Source organism: Falco rusticolus, chromosome Z (genome assembly GCF_015220075.1).
Source record: "Falco rusticolus isolate bFalRus1 chromosome Z, bFalRus1.pri, whole genome shotgun sequence".
In the NCBI taxonomy this organism is placed as follows: domain Eukaryota; kingdom Metazoa; phylum Chordata; class Aves; order Falconiformes; family Falconidae; genus Falco; species Falco rusticolus.
Genome location: NC_051210.1, coordinates 12233200 through 12251603, shown reverse-complemented (window position 1 = coordinate 12251603; position 18404 = coordinate 12233200). Strand labels below are relative to the sequence as shown.

The following is an 18404-nucleotide window of genomic DNA, read 5'->3' as shown; positions in this document are numbered from 1 at the left end:
ATCAATCCAGTGTTCAGTTTAGTGGGCAGAAAATGTTTAAGTCCTCAAAGAGAAAAGCTCTATTTACCAATCTGAATCAACCAATTCAGTTGGAAAATCAGAGGAAATGGGGAGGGACATACACATAATGCTGCAAAATGCTTCACTGTTTGCAGCTGCAGCTCTCTCTGAGCTGGCTCTTCACAGCAAGTTTACAGGGCCATCAGCTTTCTAGTCCATCTCCACAAGCCATAATGAAATCCACTGGTCTGGTGGAACTTTTCAAACAAGAAACAAGCTGGCATCTTGGAAAACATCATTCAGAAGGAAAAACATATTTGGGAGTCCTTACTCAGACAATATCCCACCAAAGCCATAGCAGCCATGAACAAGGACCCTCCACAGATAGTCCCCTTCACCATCAGCCAGCAATGGGAGCACCTGTGGACAAACTTTCTGTTTATCGTTCTGCTTTCCTTTCCTTTACCTTATTGTGCCTTTTGGGTCACCCTCTAGGATGTTTTTGTTGACATCAAAGTGATACTTCCATTTAATTCAAGTTAACCAGGTATGCACAAGAAGCTGGCACATGAAGCTGAAGCCCAGTGCAAGGGTTACTCACCTTCCACTACCACCGTTGCAGGTTTTGAATAGGCTGTGCCCAAGCTGTTCTTGGCTACACATCGATACTGTCCTGCATCCTCTCTCTGAACGTTGTGGATCCTTAAATTCCCTGAATCAAGGATAGCAATGCGAGCATTCTCCTGCCGGAGGAAGGAGCAACAAAGATGAGGGTTTTACATGCAGGGGGCACACAAGGAGCATCAAATATCCACTTGAAAAGACTGGGCTTACATGCATCAACATTATTTGTGTTGTCCTACAGCTGAAGGATTTGGGGCCAACTATTCCTGCTCAGCATCGTTATGACACACTCACCCATCCCTCCTTTTGTAGATCAGTGAATATAAGTTCAAAAGAGCTCTGGATCTTAGTTCAGAAGCTCTTATTTATAAGAATACTCACACATGCATTCAGCAGCATTTGACCATGCTTCATAATTATATATATGTGTGTATATATATATATATATATATATATATATATATATAAAATGTAACATCTAGATACACAGAGAATGTCTGGTTTATAGGCAGAATTATTGCAGATGCAGACATTTATGAGATGAGCCCTGGATTTTCCAGATGCTTACTTCCTAGAAATTAGAACTTGCAAATGCTGTAATTATTGCTAGCATTTTAACATATTACCTTTAGCGAAGTTAGAATTACTTAGATTTCGTTCTCAGCTCACCTTTAAGACTGTTTCTCCTTTGATCCATGAAACAGAAGGTTTTGGATTCCCCATTGTAATGCATGGAAGAACAGCCTTTAACCCTTCTATTATTTCCACATTTATAGGCGGTCGGGTTATTTTGGGTCCTAAAATTTTAGAAGTCAAAAATTAAAGTTGAACTGAAGATAAGAACAAGTTCAGAAATGACAACAAAATCTTTGCTGCTTTTTCTGTATATTGCTGAAAGATAGAAGGGTCTTAGTAGCTCATGGGCTGCCTTGGAAAGAAAAAAAAATTAAGCACAGCATTCAGAGTTTCAGTTTATGAACACAAAATCAGCTAGCTTGCATGGGTTATTTGTTTTCAAGAGTGGAGTTTGACAGTCATTTGAATTAGGGCCTGGGCTAAAATCCAAATCCAGATAAGAGTATTTCCAATATTGAAGAATGTTTGCATTCCAGGTTTTGACATTCCTCACTGCATAAACAGTGTCTTGTGTGAAAGCTCAGAGCAGGAGTGAATCAGTTTTGAAATAGTTTTAACACAGGCCTGACTCTAGCTCATTAAAAAGGGCATGTAAATTCAATTAATGTCCCTAATTGAAGGATTTATCACTGTTACAAAAAGGAGAAAGGGTCCTTAAAGAAAAAACAAGCAAAATCCTGCAAAGTTAATATGTGACAAATTTAAGTTAATTTTAAGCAAAGAAAAATATGGCTTAGCTTACTGTGAGCTGGGAGTAAAAATACCTTCATCTCAGTGTTGTGAGAGATAGGGAGCTTTGCCTCCCTTGTACAATGCCAAAGCAGCAAAAAATCGATATTCAGAAAGCAGGCCCCCACCTGCAGGCAACTGGAGTGCTGGAGAGCCCTAGAATTACCAGACCTGGAAGGTCATGCTCATTAGTGCAAACAAAGCCTTTCCTACAAACAGATGCTTTAGCCAGGATATATCTCAGCTGCCCTTTAAGTGTTTGTGAAGTAACTGCAGCCATGTGAGCTCGTCTTCACAGAGCTCAGCACGCATATAGCCCTTTGCAAGAACCAGTCCTCTGCCCTCCATGCGGGATGATGAGATTTACACTGTGGTGGTCCAGACCTTTCAAGATTGCTATTTAAAAACATCTGAACAGCATTTACTTGCTTTTGCCATCCTCAGGCATAAACCTGATTAGTGAAATCTTATGTTTAAAATTCACTAGGGATTTATGCAGTATTGCTACAGAGGTCTAATCTATCAAATTGTGCTGCTTTTACCAAGTTTTGTACAAAGCATCATTTTTTATCCTCTGCTATGCAAACAGTTCCTCTGATCCTAGCACAACTGTGCATTATTCAAAGTGAATAATCACAACTGCTTATAATTAAGATATGATCTGATATTCCATGTCTCTGTCTCAAGGGTCTGTACCCAGCCCCACAGGAATATGGGTCTGCCCAAACACAGACCCCCAGGGGCCATACCTGGGGGTCTGCTCAGGCTCTCAATGACACGCTTACACCATGTCAGGAAGAAATTACATTCCCACTTACGCATTTTCACTTGGAGAGCCCCACAGCTCTGCGCAGCTGCTCCAACCCCGTTATCCGCTGTGCAGCAGTACACCCCATCATCACTGTCCTCCACGCTCAAAATGGTCAGGAGCTGCCCGTTCCTCTGTATGCTGTACCGGGTATCAAACAGCCTGCAGGGCACAGCACAGATTGTCAGGGGCAGGGGGATAGCTGGGGACAGAGAGCGGGAATTGCATTTGTATCTGCAGACTGCTGATGGCACTACAAATGGTAATGTGTTTTATTTTTTTTATTTTCAACCTGCAAAGAGAAAGGAAGGTACTGAAAATGTTGAGATGGGCCTTAAAATTCAGGTTGGTCCTCACTAGACCATGCAGCTCCTGACTGGCAGCAGTGTAGTGGCAATTCTTCTTCCAGTCAGGTGTTGGTAAAGTAGGTATCATGGTTAGATTTCTGTCTGGCCAAGGACAGGCAGGAGCACAAGTAATCTTATTCAGCTTGGTCGCCTTCTTCAGATTCAGAAAAACAACAATAATGCTGTTTTCAATAAACACATGATGTTATGGGAAGATTTTTACTGTTGTGAACAATAAGACACAAACCAAAATTCAAGTATTTTTGTGTCTGCATCCTGGAATGGTTTTGTCTGTTTTTTAGAAGAAAAAAAAAAAACCAAACCAATAAACAAACAAAGAAACGTGCTGAAGGAAAGAAGCCATCTAAAGATTAGAGGATGCAAAGATAGCTATAGTCTAATGACAGCAGGTTTAGATCTGGAGACTTCAGAGAACTTAAGAAAAGCCCTGAAACTGGAGCAAACAGAAGTGTGGGATATTGGAAGAAAGTCTGCAGAGAGAAGAGCAATTCTATATGTGAGCATGGGGTATGCATGCATGTGTGTGTGTGTGTGTGTGTCTGTACATGTGCAAGAGCAAGGGAGAGACAGAAAGAAAGGTGGTGAGAAAACTGAGGGCTGATCTCTGATTTTTATTGCAAAACTGGAAAAGTATAGTAAAACTTCAGTGGAACAAGATTTGCAAAATGTTTCACAAATTATGTTTTATTTTTGCACATTCATTGATGTCTTTTGGAAGAACTTTCATGCAATTGGCCTTTGATTCTGATGAACAGTAACAAAAGGATCTGACTTGAGGATTGTCTCCCAAGCTATCACAAATACCTAACAACTAAGTATGTTCTATTTTGTCTTTTATGTTAAAAATCTCACAGCAGTCACCAAGTAATTTGAATGTGCCATTTATGGTGTTACAGACTTTCACCTTTTATTCTTGTATCTCCCTCCTCTTTTTACCCTGGGAAGAAAAAGCACAATGAACTCATCCATTGTGTAAAAGGCATTCCTTTCTTTCCCTGAGGAAGGCTCACCACGGGCAGCCCTGTCCTAGGAGATGGGGCAGGTAACCATTTCACCTGGCACAGGGCACCTGCCAGAGTACTTGCACAAGTTTTGACACCAGGAGAGGAAACTCCAAAAGACTAGCGCTAACAAAAGCCTCTGTCCTGGCACTGTTCCCATTGAAGCTGAATGTTTACATATGGGTATGTTTTGAAGGGTAGCTTAGTCGTCTGTTCAGGCTGTTGGGACTTTGGCAAGAGAAGAAACTTTTGTAAACAAAATAACTGATATTTATTGTTTTCAGTAACTTGCCCCTTTGATGTTTGATACAGACACACAAATATATTTATGATTTTTTAAGAAGAAAAAGTCCACTGGTCTAATCCTTTCCAATTGTACAAATACTCTCGTCCATGTTCTTGGAAAGTAACAGAAATAATTTCAGCTTATCAATATCCCTGTCTTTGGTCTGAGCTTTTGTATCCAGCAGCACTGACTATTAATGCTAAAACAGCTTTGGGGAAGTTAAATAGTTGCTGCTATTAATGTTGCTCCAGAAGCCCCAGTAAAGGAACAAAGCACCTGAGCTCTCTGGCCTCACCAGCAGAGCTTTTTTGACTGGTATTCTCCTTTTTGGTCAACGTTGTGAAAAAGGCACTGTGTCTCAGAAAGAGTGGGATGGCTTTTAGAAAGGTGTACTGGGCTTCTGAAAGTGGGGATTGAGGCAAGAAACAATCTGGTTTTCCTATGATCTTAGGACATAGAAAAAGTGAAATTTTAAAGACCATGGGAAGAAAAAGGCATTTAATCTCTGTGGTCCTGCATAAATGTCTCCTCTACCAACCTTGATTTTCAGGCACAGTAATTTCATCACTGATAGAGACGGAATTAAAAGAAAGGTGACCTGATTTGAAAATAACATCTGTGGAAGTTCAGACCTCCACCCTACGACAAAGCTGGGGTCAGAGGGTTAGGACCAGGGTTTTTCTGAGGTTCTGTTGCAGGTAATGAAAAAAGATTTCTGAAGGCCGGTATGCACATTCAACATTCTGCTTTTCTCCTTTTCAAAAACGGTGTTCTTAGCAGTAAGACCTTCTTCTGCTGCTTACTTAATTGGAGTCTCCTGAGCCAACGGTTCAAGGGCTTTTTTTATGCTTGACCCCGACAGCAGGAACCATGTTTCAGGTGACTGTCTGCCTAACAGGGAAAACTTTTGTGGAGAATGGGCCTTAACTGTGTTACACAGAGTTGTTCTGTGATTTTCCCTTACAGAAGAAGTCACTAACAGTGATCTAGCTTAAGAAACTAATGTGAAGCCATGTGCTCTCAGAGTTGGAAGATCACATACAGTTTACTTTGCAAGATCCTGTCTACAGCAACAGAGCTAAAGCAATGGTAGCAACTTCCGTAGTGTGCTTCCAAGGCTGCCTTCTTCAGCAGCACTATGATTCCTGGTGGTTAATGTCTGATGGTACATTACAAGAAGCCAGTTTCCTACAGTCAGATCCAGAACTAGAAGCAAACAAGAATGGTGCACAACCCCTTCCACACAAAGTTTCCAATCACAATGCAGACACTTGAGCAACAAGTCTGGCAATGATCCTTTTAAATATTACACAGCATCTTCCTCCTCCATAAATGCATAAACTGAGGAACAGAGCAGATTGCATCATCTGAAGGTGGAGAGCAAACTCCTTGCATTGCTTGCAGCAGAAACCAACTGTCTCCATGCTCAAGCACATGAAGTTGCAAGAGAACCCCCCTGGTGATTCTATCACTCCCTAGGGAACAGAGATTCCTGTATAATTACAGCCACCCACCCTCTTCCCTGCCACAGACTAATTCTGATGTTTCCAGATACCTCTTTCATCATGAAGGAAAGCACTGACAGTTTTGGCAGGAGGTGCTAGAAAGGGTTGGGGCTGATCCCTACCTGATGGGAATGCTGTTGCGCGTCCATGTAATCTCTGGCTCAGGGTACGACTCCACTACACAGACAAACTTGGCAACATCTTCTACCAGTGCATCCACAGTTTCCAGAGGAGTGCTGATCAAGGGAGCTGTGTGAAGGAAAAGAAAATGAGAAAACTTCCCAGCGCCTCCTGGAAAGAGGCACAAAGCCTGCCAGATCCCTTTGAAGGATGCAGCCATGTTCCTGCAGTGTCACTCCATGGCTTCTTCCCCAGCACAGAGGTGCTTTGCACGCCCTCCACACCTTCACTGTAACACAGATGCCTCTGCATTCATAGTTGCAGCCTTCTGTGTTTTGCTGCAGGTTATGCATTTTCCCTTGTTCTCTCTCTGTAGGGTGCAAAACAGAGGGACCCAGCATAGAGCAGCTCCAACAAGCCCAGTGTGTCCCTTGTTTCAAACCCTCCACTCCCCCAGGGTGCACAACACTGGGTGGCAAACTGTGAGGACACAGTTGAGGCTGCTCCCTGCTACTGGGGTGGCATTGCATCAGCTGGAAGAGCAAGGAACAGTACACACATTGAAGCCAAACTGACCTCCCCCAGGAGTGGGTACAGGGCCTCCTTATTAATGCACAATGCATGAGATTTGGGCTTCTTCATCATTAATAAGCAAATTGTTCCACTCAACTACTTCTATTAAAAAAGACAAAAACAAAACAACTGCTACATAGCACTGTATTTTTCAAAGCCAGGCTCACAAAGGCCCTTCAGGTCCTCCAGATTTGTGGCATTCTAGAACACATTCTCTTTTTCTCACCATTTCTAACCAAGCAGCCCCAGGGTTAGAAGTCTAATAACTCTGCTTGATGCTTATTATTGCAGACCTGTCATCATACATTATTTGAATGTATCTTTAGAAACATTTTCCGTCTCCCTTGTAGAAGACTTGAAGCATGGCTGGAAGGGATCAAAGGATATGCCTAGTAAATTGCTTTCCCTGTGCATGCTATGCATTGCAGCCATTGCCTCCAAAGATGCTTGAGTGAGTTTTAATCTATGGCTGTGAGGGACACACATCCAGTATTTGTTGGACTGGATTTCATGAACAGCTGTGCTGAGATGAACTAGTTTCATACCATGTTCCTGAAACACCACCTTGAAAATGTACAGTGGATGCAGGAATCTTCCTGTTCCCTGATGACTGCAGCACTATCCAGCACACTGTGTCTTATCACAGGAGAATCCTGCCGACACTGTATCTGCTGGCCGTCCTCAGTACAATAAGATTTAAATACAGGCAAAAAATAAACTACACCAATTTTACCCCTCCCTCCTAAAAAAAAAGGCAAAATACAAGATGCTCCAATTCCCGTAACTGAGAATAATAGGAAGCTTTAACTTAATGCTTTTTTTATTTGGGAGTAAAAATTAATGTCATCAGAGTTCAGCTGGAATGAAGCTAGAGGAATAAAGGATTTGCTTCCACTGTCAGGTTTACGTAGAAGTCTTAAAGCTTTTTGAATGTCATTAGAAAGAGTCTGCCTCAATAATATTTATGAATTATATGACTTTAGATTGCATAATTGGTAACGACTATACGTACCTAAAAAGATCTTAAAACTACAGCTAAGGCAGCACTAAAAATTATATTAACTGAACATTAATTAAAACACACCTATGTCAGACTTGTCGTTTAAGATCACTGCTTCAAATTGTATCAAGCCTCAATTTACTGGGTCATTTTGAGTCACACTAGATAGAATTAATCATCCAAATTGCACCCAAGGTGAATCCCCTGCCAGTGAAACCAAATGGAAGATTTTCATATAGCCTAAATTTCCCTGCTACTGAAGGTTGTCTTAGGAGAATAACCTCCACTGATGGCTATCCTGTCTACTTCAAAGGGGACATTGCTATTTCGTGACAGAGTTCAGTATATTTTTGTGGCATTAAGCCTGGCTGAAATGGAGTTTTACAATCTAATTTTCTATAGTATGTTTTTATTGCTGTTGTCTGCATGGCTTGATCTCTAGAAGGTTGGTTTTTTAACCCTGAGAAATATAGATTAATTTCCAGTAAGCAAAATTCAAAGCAACCAATTTTATAACTGAGCTGTTACGATCTGTGGCCATTCTCACGAAGAGTAGAGTTAGATTTGTACCAGGAGCCAGTATACAGAACAACAGTATTTTATTCTTTGGGAAGACAAGGGCTGCCAGTTTCATATATTAAATACATTCTCTAGCAACAGTTATGTGCTTTTATAGCATCTCTTAGATTCAACAGATGACAGAATTATCTTTAGCAGTATTGCCTACACTGGGTCTGATCTGGCACCTCCTGAAAGCCAACACACAGCTCTTAGGGCAGAATCAAGCCCTATACTCACAGAAAATACCATCCAAACCAACCGCACTTCACCTGTGGTAAAAGCAGAAAGGGAACTTTGTTTTTTACAGCTGCTTCCCTAAGTTCTATATCCTCGAAAAGCAACCGTGACAACAACAGCGATGTGTCATTTTCTGGAGTGCTCTTTTTTACCTTTCTAATATTAAAAGTGAGCACTGGGCCAGTGGGGAGGTGAAGGCAGTGTGAGGCCAGGGTGAGGGAGCAGAGGGCAGAAGGCCGGAGAACACACTGCGTGTCTGCAGGGGGCAGCGAGCAGGCGAGCATGCCGCCATTTTGTCATAAGGCAGTGAGGGAGACCCAAAATGGCTGAGATGGTGCTTGCTTCTAAAAGCTGTCTGAAAGGCTCAGATGTTGGTGTCAGTCCACGTTTTCTCAGGAAAGCAATCGAAACTTATGAGGCCTTCATTACCAGATTTTAACATGAGGAAATAAAATCCAAACAACGTACTGACATACATATACCAGCATATAGAAATGGCCCCGAGCCTTTCTGTGCACATTACTGGGGCTCTCTGACATTTTTTTAGGTAGCCCTGTGGCTTTAAATAAATTGAAAATCAATTAATTTGTATATCTCTAAAGCCACATAGGTGCCATTTTACTGGATGTCAGCTGTAGTTTCCCGAGATAGCAAAATGACCCAAGGCCAGTCACGGGGCCCATGCGAAAGCCAAATCCCCTTCAATCCCCGGCCCACCAGAAAGTCCAAAATTGCTTGGCTTTGGTTTTAGATCCACACTTTTCAAACAAGACAAGCCAGGCAAACAAATCAAAGCTGAAAACAGAGGCGTTGTCCTCTGCAGCGTTGCAGATGCCCGGAGACAGTGCAGCTCCTCTGGTCAAAAGCTGCTCAATCTTGTTTCCAGCTGATGCTGCAAAACCCCTATAGGGCACCACTGGCTAGTAGTCACGTTTCAGCCTCTCTCAGGGAGCAAGGCAATTCAGCCACCTGTGACGTTTTAGGAAAGGATGCGTATCTCTTCATTGCACTGTGCCATCCCAAAAAATCCATCCCCTTCCTCTTTCTTTCCCTTGTTTCTCCAATCCTGTCTTACTACAGCTTTCAAAAAGACTGGAGTTCGCTTTAGTAAAAATTAACATTTTTATTTCAAAAGGTTTCTATAAAGACCTTTCTTTTTCCATTTTGAGGCCAACCTGACTAACAATCGTAAGAGCACAGCCCTGAAAAAACAGCAATGTTGGCCTAACAGGAGAATACTGGCATCCTCCTTGTTTTTTTTTTTATATTTTCCTGAAGCTGCAAAGTTTCTGGTATACTTTGAATGACTCCTGACAATCACCACACAGAAAAACCTTTTGTCCTCAGGCTTACCAGACAGTATGCCCAGAAGACCACTGTTGCACTTTGTACCTCAAAGACTTTCCTAGACGCATTTTTTTCAGTTCTTGCATTGGCTAGAAGTATGTGTGCGTGTAAGCATACAAGAGAGGAAGAAAGTATAATAACTTTTGTTATATGCAATACAAAACATGCATATTTGTATTTATATACACATGCTCTGTAATGACTTTCTAGCTGTTCTTCTTTGAGCTTTACATATTTTTAAGCATACATAGACATGCAGAACACCATAAATCTTGGACTCTGCAGCAGTGGGTGCTAACAGCCATTGAAACCTCCAGGCCCCCTTTGACATAAGAAATGTCCATCCTACCTAGGCTGAACCCAAAGGTCTCCCCTGCCCTTTACCACAGGACTAGGTGCTTTTCCTAGGCAATGAACTTTCAAGCCCAGACACAAGCATGAGATTATTTTCACTTTTATCCTTCTAAAAGCAGTGAAGCGATGACTGCAAGCAGCGTATTTTTGTCCTTTTCGGCAACACCACCAGACCACCCACCCCATTACTAGAGATGCCTTCCACTTTGCAAAACCTCCTTCAGCAAGTGGCAGAAGCAGAGCAGGGCAAAACCCCCTCCAAACAAACCTTTCAGAAGTGTCTCGGCCAAGCTCAGGGCTGCCAGGGTGAGGACATGCACCAGGGGCACCTTCAGCAGGTCATTCATGTTTGATCCGGAAGGCATCCGGCTCCTTCAGGTGAAGTGTTCAGAGCTCCCGGCTGGCTGCATTTTGGCTGGTGGTGTGCAAGCAGAGCTTCTCCGCTAATGACAGAGCAGAGTCTGCAGGATCTAAGTATAATCAGGAATTCTACCACCCGGCTGTGGTGATGGACATGGCCAGCTGGTGCGTATCCACTTTGGTCACTGTGAAAGCGTGGGGCTCATGAAACAAGAGAAAGCAAATCCCTTCTGAATTCCTTCTAAGCAAACAGAGAGGAGTACAATGGGAAAATATATTTCCAAGGCAGTACCCTACCCCAGTACTCCAAAGTCACCAGGTCTTTATTTCAGCACTGTGTAAGTGCAGTAGTGGGAAAAGTGCTTGCCATTGAATTTTCTGACAGCTTAATCCCCCTCTTTTTAATTTTTTCTCCTCTCTCTCTCTCTCACATGCATTCCCTCTGTCTTATTATAACCTTTCATGATTGGCTGCAATATGCCACCTGTTACCCTGCTGATAGCATTTCTTTTCTTAACAGATGTATTTGCTGGAGCAAGAACGGTTGGCATTGGTGGCTGGAAGTGCCCTTCTTTGCCAAGGAGGTTGTCAGTGTTTGAGAACTGCTGCAGCACAATGAAAAAGCAGAGTCTTGTCCTGGAAACAGACCCCCAGAAAAATTATTATCCACAGTGGGACCAACATTTATACCTTGGGAGAAAGGGAGAATTTAATTTCAACATCAGCAGAGCCCAGGGTATTTGGGCATAGATAGAGGCATTGCTGTAGGGAAATATGACTGTTGGGTACTGACATTATTGAATGCTCAGAAATATATTTTCCACTAGGTTTCAACCTAAAGTGAAAGACTGAAAGTCAGAGCTCATTTCCTAGGAAGATTTAGAGGACCATCAGACTTGAGGCGATCTCCTGACTAACTGTGTCTTGCCCCATCCTAGCACAGCAGTCTACATGACATCATCTTTTTCAAAAATTTCATTTGTACTCCCTTTTTTTCAAAGTAAATATTTATACGAAAAGTGTTTGCAATCAGTCCTACCACCATGGAAACACCAATGTGGGGGCAACACGTGCATGAGCAGAAAAGCAAAAGATGAAGAATCATGCTGAGGAGGATTAAACTGATGTTGAAGCCCTGGGATCATGACTCCAGATACTTTTCATCATGTTATCAGAAGAATGGATATGAGCTTTGCGCTACAAGGCATGGTTTGAGGAAAGGGAGTGTGCAGTCATAACATGTCACGGTAAAAGATATTTTGAGATCTCTGGAATTTCCTTTATTTGCTGAACCTCTCAGTTCCAACTACTTCTTAACAGTCATTTCTGCAGTGAACATACATAGTTCGGCAGTGCTTTGTCTGAGGAGCACATGGAGTAAAGCTGGGCAGAATTGGGTGAATCTCAATGGTTTGGCATGGTGTGATAATTGCAACGGGGACATGCAATGGCTGATTAGGAGCAAAGAACCCTAGACAAGTTCTCATCTGAAGATGAATAAAGACAGAAGCACTCACTGAACATATGTTAAAGATCTTCCAGGAATTCTGGAGCTAGCAACAACAACAAAGCAAAACAACAACACAGCAATTGAAACAATAACCTTACCAGGGAACAGAGAAATCCTGACTTACAGCTGAACTCACAAATATTTTTTTTTGTTTTGTTTAAGTCCAATCACATCCAATTAATCTGTTCCATAGAAATGCAACTTTGTCTTTTAGGGTAAATTTCTCTCCGTGGAGGGACTTGACCAAAGATCTCTGCATCACTGTATTCCTGCCTGGGCTGTGTTACAAGGACGTTGAAAATGTACCATCCCATTCAAGTAAGAAAATTAATCTTTCCCTTTTATTTTCCAACTACAGCATTTAGAAATTACACTGACAGTGATGACTGTTAAATGTTAATAATTCCTTTGCATTTTTAGGATTAACAAACTACTCCTAACCTGTAATTTCCTCTGCTTTGTGATTTTTTTTATTAAGGACCACAGTGAGTTCACTTGCTCTAAGCTGGAAGAATGTAAATTATATTATAAATCGGAGTACACAGGATACACATGCACAAGGTGGTTATTTTGTTCTCCAACCATACAGCTAACAAACAATATATATGGGAAGCTGGTGGTGATCATCTGTGTCCATCATGGAAACATGTTTCTGTATAGAGTAGAATCAGTGGAAATGAAATACTGGTGACACCAAATTTTCAATGAATCCAAGCATTCTCCAGATTTACCTTATAAAAATAAAATACTCCTTTAATTTTTACTTCAAGTAGTTATGAGTTTGCTGTTTGTTGGTTGTTGGGGTCTGTTTTTTCCAACAAAGCTGAGATGCATGCGGTTTACAGCTAATTGTTATTTAAAGCTGTTGTTACTTGTAGTCATGCCCCAAGGCCTCTGACAAAATGAGGTCCCAGCAGCCTACACAACTGGTAAGAGGAAGCAGTCTCTGGCTTCCAGGCAGGCAAAGTTTTGTTCTTACAAAGTCTGTGCATCAGCAAACATCTCCACAGAGGCTGGTTCATGAAGTTCAGTGCACAAAGACAAGGTGTGCTGGAGCATTCTCATTTTTACCCTTTGCAAATTATTTGCAGAGTGAGTTTTAAAAAAGAACATACTTTTTAATAAATGCATAAATACAAAGAAGAGAAAGTTAGATTATATTTATGACATTTTCCTGAATAATTTATATAACTGTCTTCCAGTTAATTCATTGCTTGGCATCTCCCCACCACGATGAGGGAAATGTTGCTCCTCACTGCAGGACAGGAGCATGTGGGACCTTTTCTCTATACACCTCTTCTCTTCCTCCTTCTTCCAAATGTTCTACCTGAGGCTGACAGTTTTACACACTAAATGCAACATGGTTTCACCACTGGAAACTTTGAAAACTGCCTTTTGCCCCTCATCACCATCTAAGATGTCTTCTCCCTATGTACTCCCAGATGTTCACCCATGTAGACAACCCAGGGCAGGTATTTCCAGCAGAAAGCATCCAGACAGGGAAAAACTCCTTCAGGGGAGGTACCCAATGAAGTTGCTTTAGCAATGACTCCGGTCACCCAGCATATGCTGATTCACACAGAAATATCCAAGTCACGACTAACCCAGCCCGACCAGTGTCTTTTTTAATGCAATGTTGTGAATGTTGGTGCAGGTAACCTACGTAAGCAAATACAGGGGTCACCACTTTTCAACTTTGGTGCTACTGGTACTGCAGTTACCCTTTTGAATGCAACACAGACATAGTCTCTGAAGCATGAGACCAGATCTGCAGCCTTATACAACAGGCTATTTTATTTGCTTCTCAGAAGCAACAAGAATCCCTAAAAATGACTACTCTATAGTATTCAGGTCAATTTGTATATGGAACAATCAAGCCAGAAAAAGAAAAAGCCCTAACCTGCAGAGGTAACAGAGGAGTACAGACACAAAAGACAAGTGGTCTTCAAACCCCAAGATCCCACGTCAGAGCTCCAAGCTTCTTCCAGTCAGCACAGAGCCCAGAAGGACATATACTGTGCGGTCTTTCCCTGAGATGTATGTACGCACATGCCCTTGCATGCACTAACCTTGTGTCTAGTGTGTCCTTGCTGCTCCCCTCCTCAAAGCTGCTTACCCTCAGATACAGGTGTCCTCACAAAACATTTGACAGTGAAACCCATCTGACCACCTGGGCCTGCATGTGTGCCTTCCTACACAGAAATATATCAAGGTCACATTACTGTAGGGTTATGGGCTCTTCAGTTCTCACAGTCCACCCTGCCCACATTGCCAACAGTGCCTAAATGCGACACACACCTCTGGGTGTATGCCATGGAAAAAGCATCTCTGACAATGCATGCCAGCATTTGGGGAGGAGGTAAACATCATTTTAGCTCTTTGTTACACATTGCAACTTGCTTCTTTGCAATGATCCTGAGTGGAAGCAGCTGTTGCAGCCACCAGCTCCAAGGGATTTAACCAAACCTGCAACACACATATGGCCAGTAAGGTATAATTGCTTCTGTCAGTAACAGCAAATGCTGCATTCAGTGTAAAGTGTGAGGGAATAAGCTATGCTGCTGCTGTTCTTTACCCTGCATTTATGGTTTTTTTTGGGGGGGTTGGGATTTTTTTTGTCAAAATGAAGGGAAGACTTCTCTTTGAAGTCCTTTAAGAAACACAGACCCATCCCAAAGCCCCACTCATCACATTTAAGTTGCAGGGTTTCAGGCACACTTAGTTTGACCTCTGCCCACAGCCATCTGGACTAGTCTCTGATCTTCTACTAATATTTCAATACTCACCCAGCTCTGATGCCTGAATCTAAAATGGTTCCCTTTTCTTCTCTTGAGATCTTGTGGGTATTGAGAAGCCTATGATTGGCATTAATTTCTTGCTATCATCTTGCTGTAAAGTTTCCTGTAAGTTTTCAGCTCACAGGATCTGCCTGTACTGACTAAGGCCAATCTAATCTGCTCTCCTGTGAGGCGGGGCAAAATTACGTGGTATTATGAGTTGTAATTACTGTAGTGAAATAGTGTAAATACTGTAGTGAAAGAGCAAGATCCCTTGTAATGTGGCTAGCTAACTGTGCACTGGTGTCTATAGCACAGAGTGTGAGCTGAATGCAGGTTTTTCATAATATATAAAATTAATTGCTCTACAGAGAGATCAGGCCTCTATTTCACCTCACTGCCCACAGCAGCCAGCCCCATCCCGTAATGTGGGAAAAGCTCCCACCCTCCATAGCCCTCTCCTCTCTGCAACAATAATGCTGTTGCTATGCTGAGCTGGGGGGAGTCTGAGATGCCCATGTTCAGCCAAACAGGGATGACAAAGGCAAGCACACCCTTTGCTCCCCAGCCTCTGACTTCAGACCTTTATCCTCCAGCTGCCATCAGAAGAGTGCAGTCTGTGGGGCCAGGGTGGCTGCCGACACATGAGACCTGCTCTCCATCACATGGTATCACAACCTGGGCAAGCAAGAAACAAGACCCGTATTTGGAAATTGTTATAGCAGAGCCCTGAGTGAAACCTCCAAGAAAGGTGTGGACTTCCAGGCCATAGGGACTGTGCAAAGGAGAACATCTCCCTACAGAATCCATTTCTGCAGAAATGAGGAGGTGCTTCAGGACAGGAATGTGTTAGGGATATAACATACCCTGTTCGTTTCGACCTCAGAATACTATACCTTGTTAAATCTCACTCTCACCAAGAAGTAAATTCAACTTCAGATTGATCCAATATAATGTTAGCAGTTACTACATGAATACAGGCACTACAAAATTGAATCTATTTCACACCAGAACTCCTGTGAGTAATATTTCGATTCTTGTCAACAAATCTTTAAAACAACCAGAACTAAAACCAAGGGAAATCACAATGAAATAAATCTATGTACTGTGATGCCTCATCTGTCAGGTGACTGAAAAATAACCGATTTTCAAGTTTTGATCATCATTATTTGTTGTTCCTGATTGCTGTTTTAGAGTTTGTAGGAGCAAAAGCCAAGAAGAAAGAGTTTATAGGTGTGCCACAAGCAAACAACTAGTTAGGTTTCAAACACACAGCCTCTAGCACAACTGGCTTCAAGTGGAAGATTGTGGCCCTGTACACAGCATACAAATTAGCTTTGCTAAGTGATTTGTATTCATAGGCTTGTAAATACCTTTCCCACCCATCACTATGGCATCTCTGAAATGCCACAGCATCTGTCTGGAGCCAAATGGGATCTGGGAGGTGTTACAACATATGGGCGTGATATGAGGAAACGCTCAAGTTTCAAAAGTACCTGCACCCATGCAATAGAGTGTCTGCCAGTGGAACAGGACACCTGAAACGGAGCTGCCATGTCCTGCCAGCTGATGGCGGGTTGCCATGACCGGCTGCAGGAGGTGGGCAACACACAAGTCCCAGGGGCATCCTATTCCCTTTCATTTTACTGAACCATGCACAGCGTGCTGCAACATGTGAAACAGCTCCACAAGCTTTTTCTGGATGAGATAGTCTTTTTCTGTTGCTGTGATAGGAAGACGAACTTTGCAACATGTGTAGCGCAGGAGTAACTGGTGACGTTTTTAGACACTGTACCATATGCTGAAAAACATTTTGGGGGGCTTCAGCCATATTTATTAAAAACAAGGAACTAAATTCTGCTCTGAGTTAACCCCAGGCAACCCCGCTGACGTCAATGGAGTGTAACTGAGAGCAGAATGTTGCCTGTGATCTTTATTTCTTAGAGTTCACCTGCTGCTCATTTGAAGCCATAATCCTTGGTGACATCCCAGTCATTCCTATGAAAGAGAGGCTTGCATTGCAGAGATCAGGTCCCAGTGTGAACTTCACTCAATGCAGCATTCTTGGCTATAGCGTTTTGGACCATCCCAATACCTACCTGCTACGGTAGTCTCATTGGCTGCTATTTAAACACTGCTGCCTATTATTTGGAAGCACCACAGTTAGCATGGCAATACGTGTGGATATGTCTCCTTAGTCAAATGGCAGGTCTTTAGTCAAAAGGTGCATGGAACACGCTCAGCACATATAACAGCAAACACTGCAATAGTAACATGATGACTGACATGAGGCAAGAAATGAGAGCAGAACCAAAGATCCAAGCCTCAGGAAAATGTCCCTAGTGATGCACAGCCCTCCGTGGACAATTGGTCCTGCACCAGCTGAGGAGGGAGTGCAGCCGTGGCACTACTTTCTGCAGGAACCACAGTGCAGGGTTTCCTTAGGAACTGGTTTGGTTCTGAAAAAGAGCTACAACATAGAAAATCTGATCCTAAACACTGGCATATCCACAGGATTAGTCCTTTTAACTTCAGTGAACTTGGCCTGAGGCTCCTGTCTTTGCCTGTTGTTGATGTAGCATCATTAAACCTGTTTGAAACAAGGGCAATGTCTGCAGTTTTGGTGTCTGGCCCTACAGCCTAAGTGTTTGGCCAGCACTATGTGCTTTTGACACTTTAGATATTGTGAATAATTAATGAATGGTGGTGTTGTGGTTTAACCTCAGCCCACAAGCTGGCTAAGCACCATACAACCTCTTGCTTACCCTCTGCCCTGCCGGTGGAATTAGGAGGAGAATCAGAAAAAGGTAAAGCCTGTAGGATGAGATAAGAACAGTATAATAGTTGAATTAAGTATAAAAGAAATAATAATAATAATAATAATAATAATAATAATATAATGAAGAGGAGAGGAAGAGAGAGGAATAAAATCCAAAGGAAAAAAAAAAACCCACAAGTGATGCATAATACAATTTCTCACCACCTGCTGACTGATGCCCAGACAGTCCCAGAGCAGCAATCGGCCCCCTTTGGCCAACGACCCCCACTTTACATACTGACTATGACATTCTATGGTATGGGATATCCTTGTGGCTAGTTTGGGTCAGCTGTCCTGGCTCTGCTCTCTCCTGGCTTCTTCTGTACCTCCTCACTGGTAAAGTATGGGAAACTGAAAAATCCTTGATTAGTAAGCACTACTTAGCAACAAATGAAACGTCAGTGTGTTATCAACATTGTTCTCATGCTAAATCCAAAACACAGCATTGTACCAGCTATTAAGAAGAAAATTAACTCTATCCCAGCCAAAATCAAGACAGGTAGATCAGCAGTACAGCTGGTCAGGAGATGAGGGTCAAGGGGTTGCACCACAACCTAAACTGAAATTGCCTTGTGGCTAACTGCTTCACCATTCGATACCCACCTGTTGGGGAGGGAGTGGCAAAGGACAGAATTCATGTTATGCTCTGAAAAGATGGTCATAAAGCAAAATACCTTGACTCAAAAACCATACAGGTATGTAGCAGAAACCACCCTGGGTAATTCTGTGAGAGGTTGATACTCCAAAGATGGGCTAAGAGCCCTTCCCAAGAGCCACAGATGCTGCTGCC

The 18404-nt window shown here is 42.5% G+C and overlaps 1 protein-coding gene across 5 annotated transcripts in view; it reads right to left on the bottom strand.

Annotated features, from left to right (window-relative positions):
• MUSK (muscle associated receptor tyrosine kinase) overlaps positions 1 to 10496 on the bottom strand; it is a 54140-nt gene extending 43644 nt beyond the window's left edge. For 4 of the 5 annotated variants that reach the window (XM_037373925.1, XM_037373927.1, XM_037373929.1 and 1 more), the window contains exons 1-5: positions 10418 to 10496; positions 6080 to 6206; positions 2808 to 2959; positions 1294 to 1421; positions 602 to 743 (exon numbers count right to left, since the gene is read on the bottom strand). In XM_037373925.1, coding sequence (XP_037229822.1) covers positions 602 to 743; positions 1294 to 1421; positions 2808 to 2959; positions 6080 to 6206; positions 10418 to 10496 — 628 coding nt within the window. Of the gene's footprint in view, positions 1 to 597; positions 744 to 1293; positions 1422 to 2807; positions 2960 to 6079; positions 6207 to 10417 lie in introns of all 5 variants that reach the window. The other variant, XM_037373926.1, reaches the window with a different exon arrangement.
• Between the last annotated feature and the right edge of the window lie 7908 nt (positions 10497 to 18404).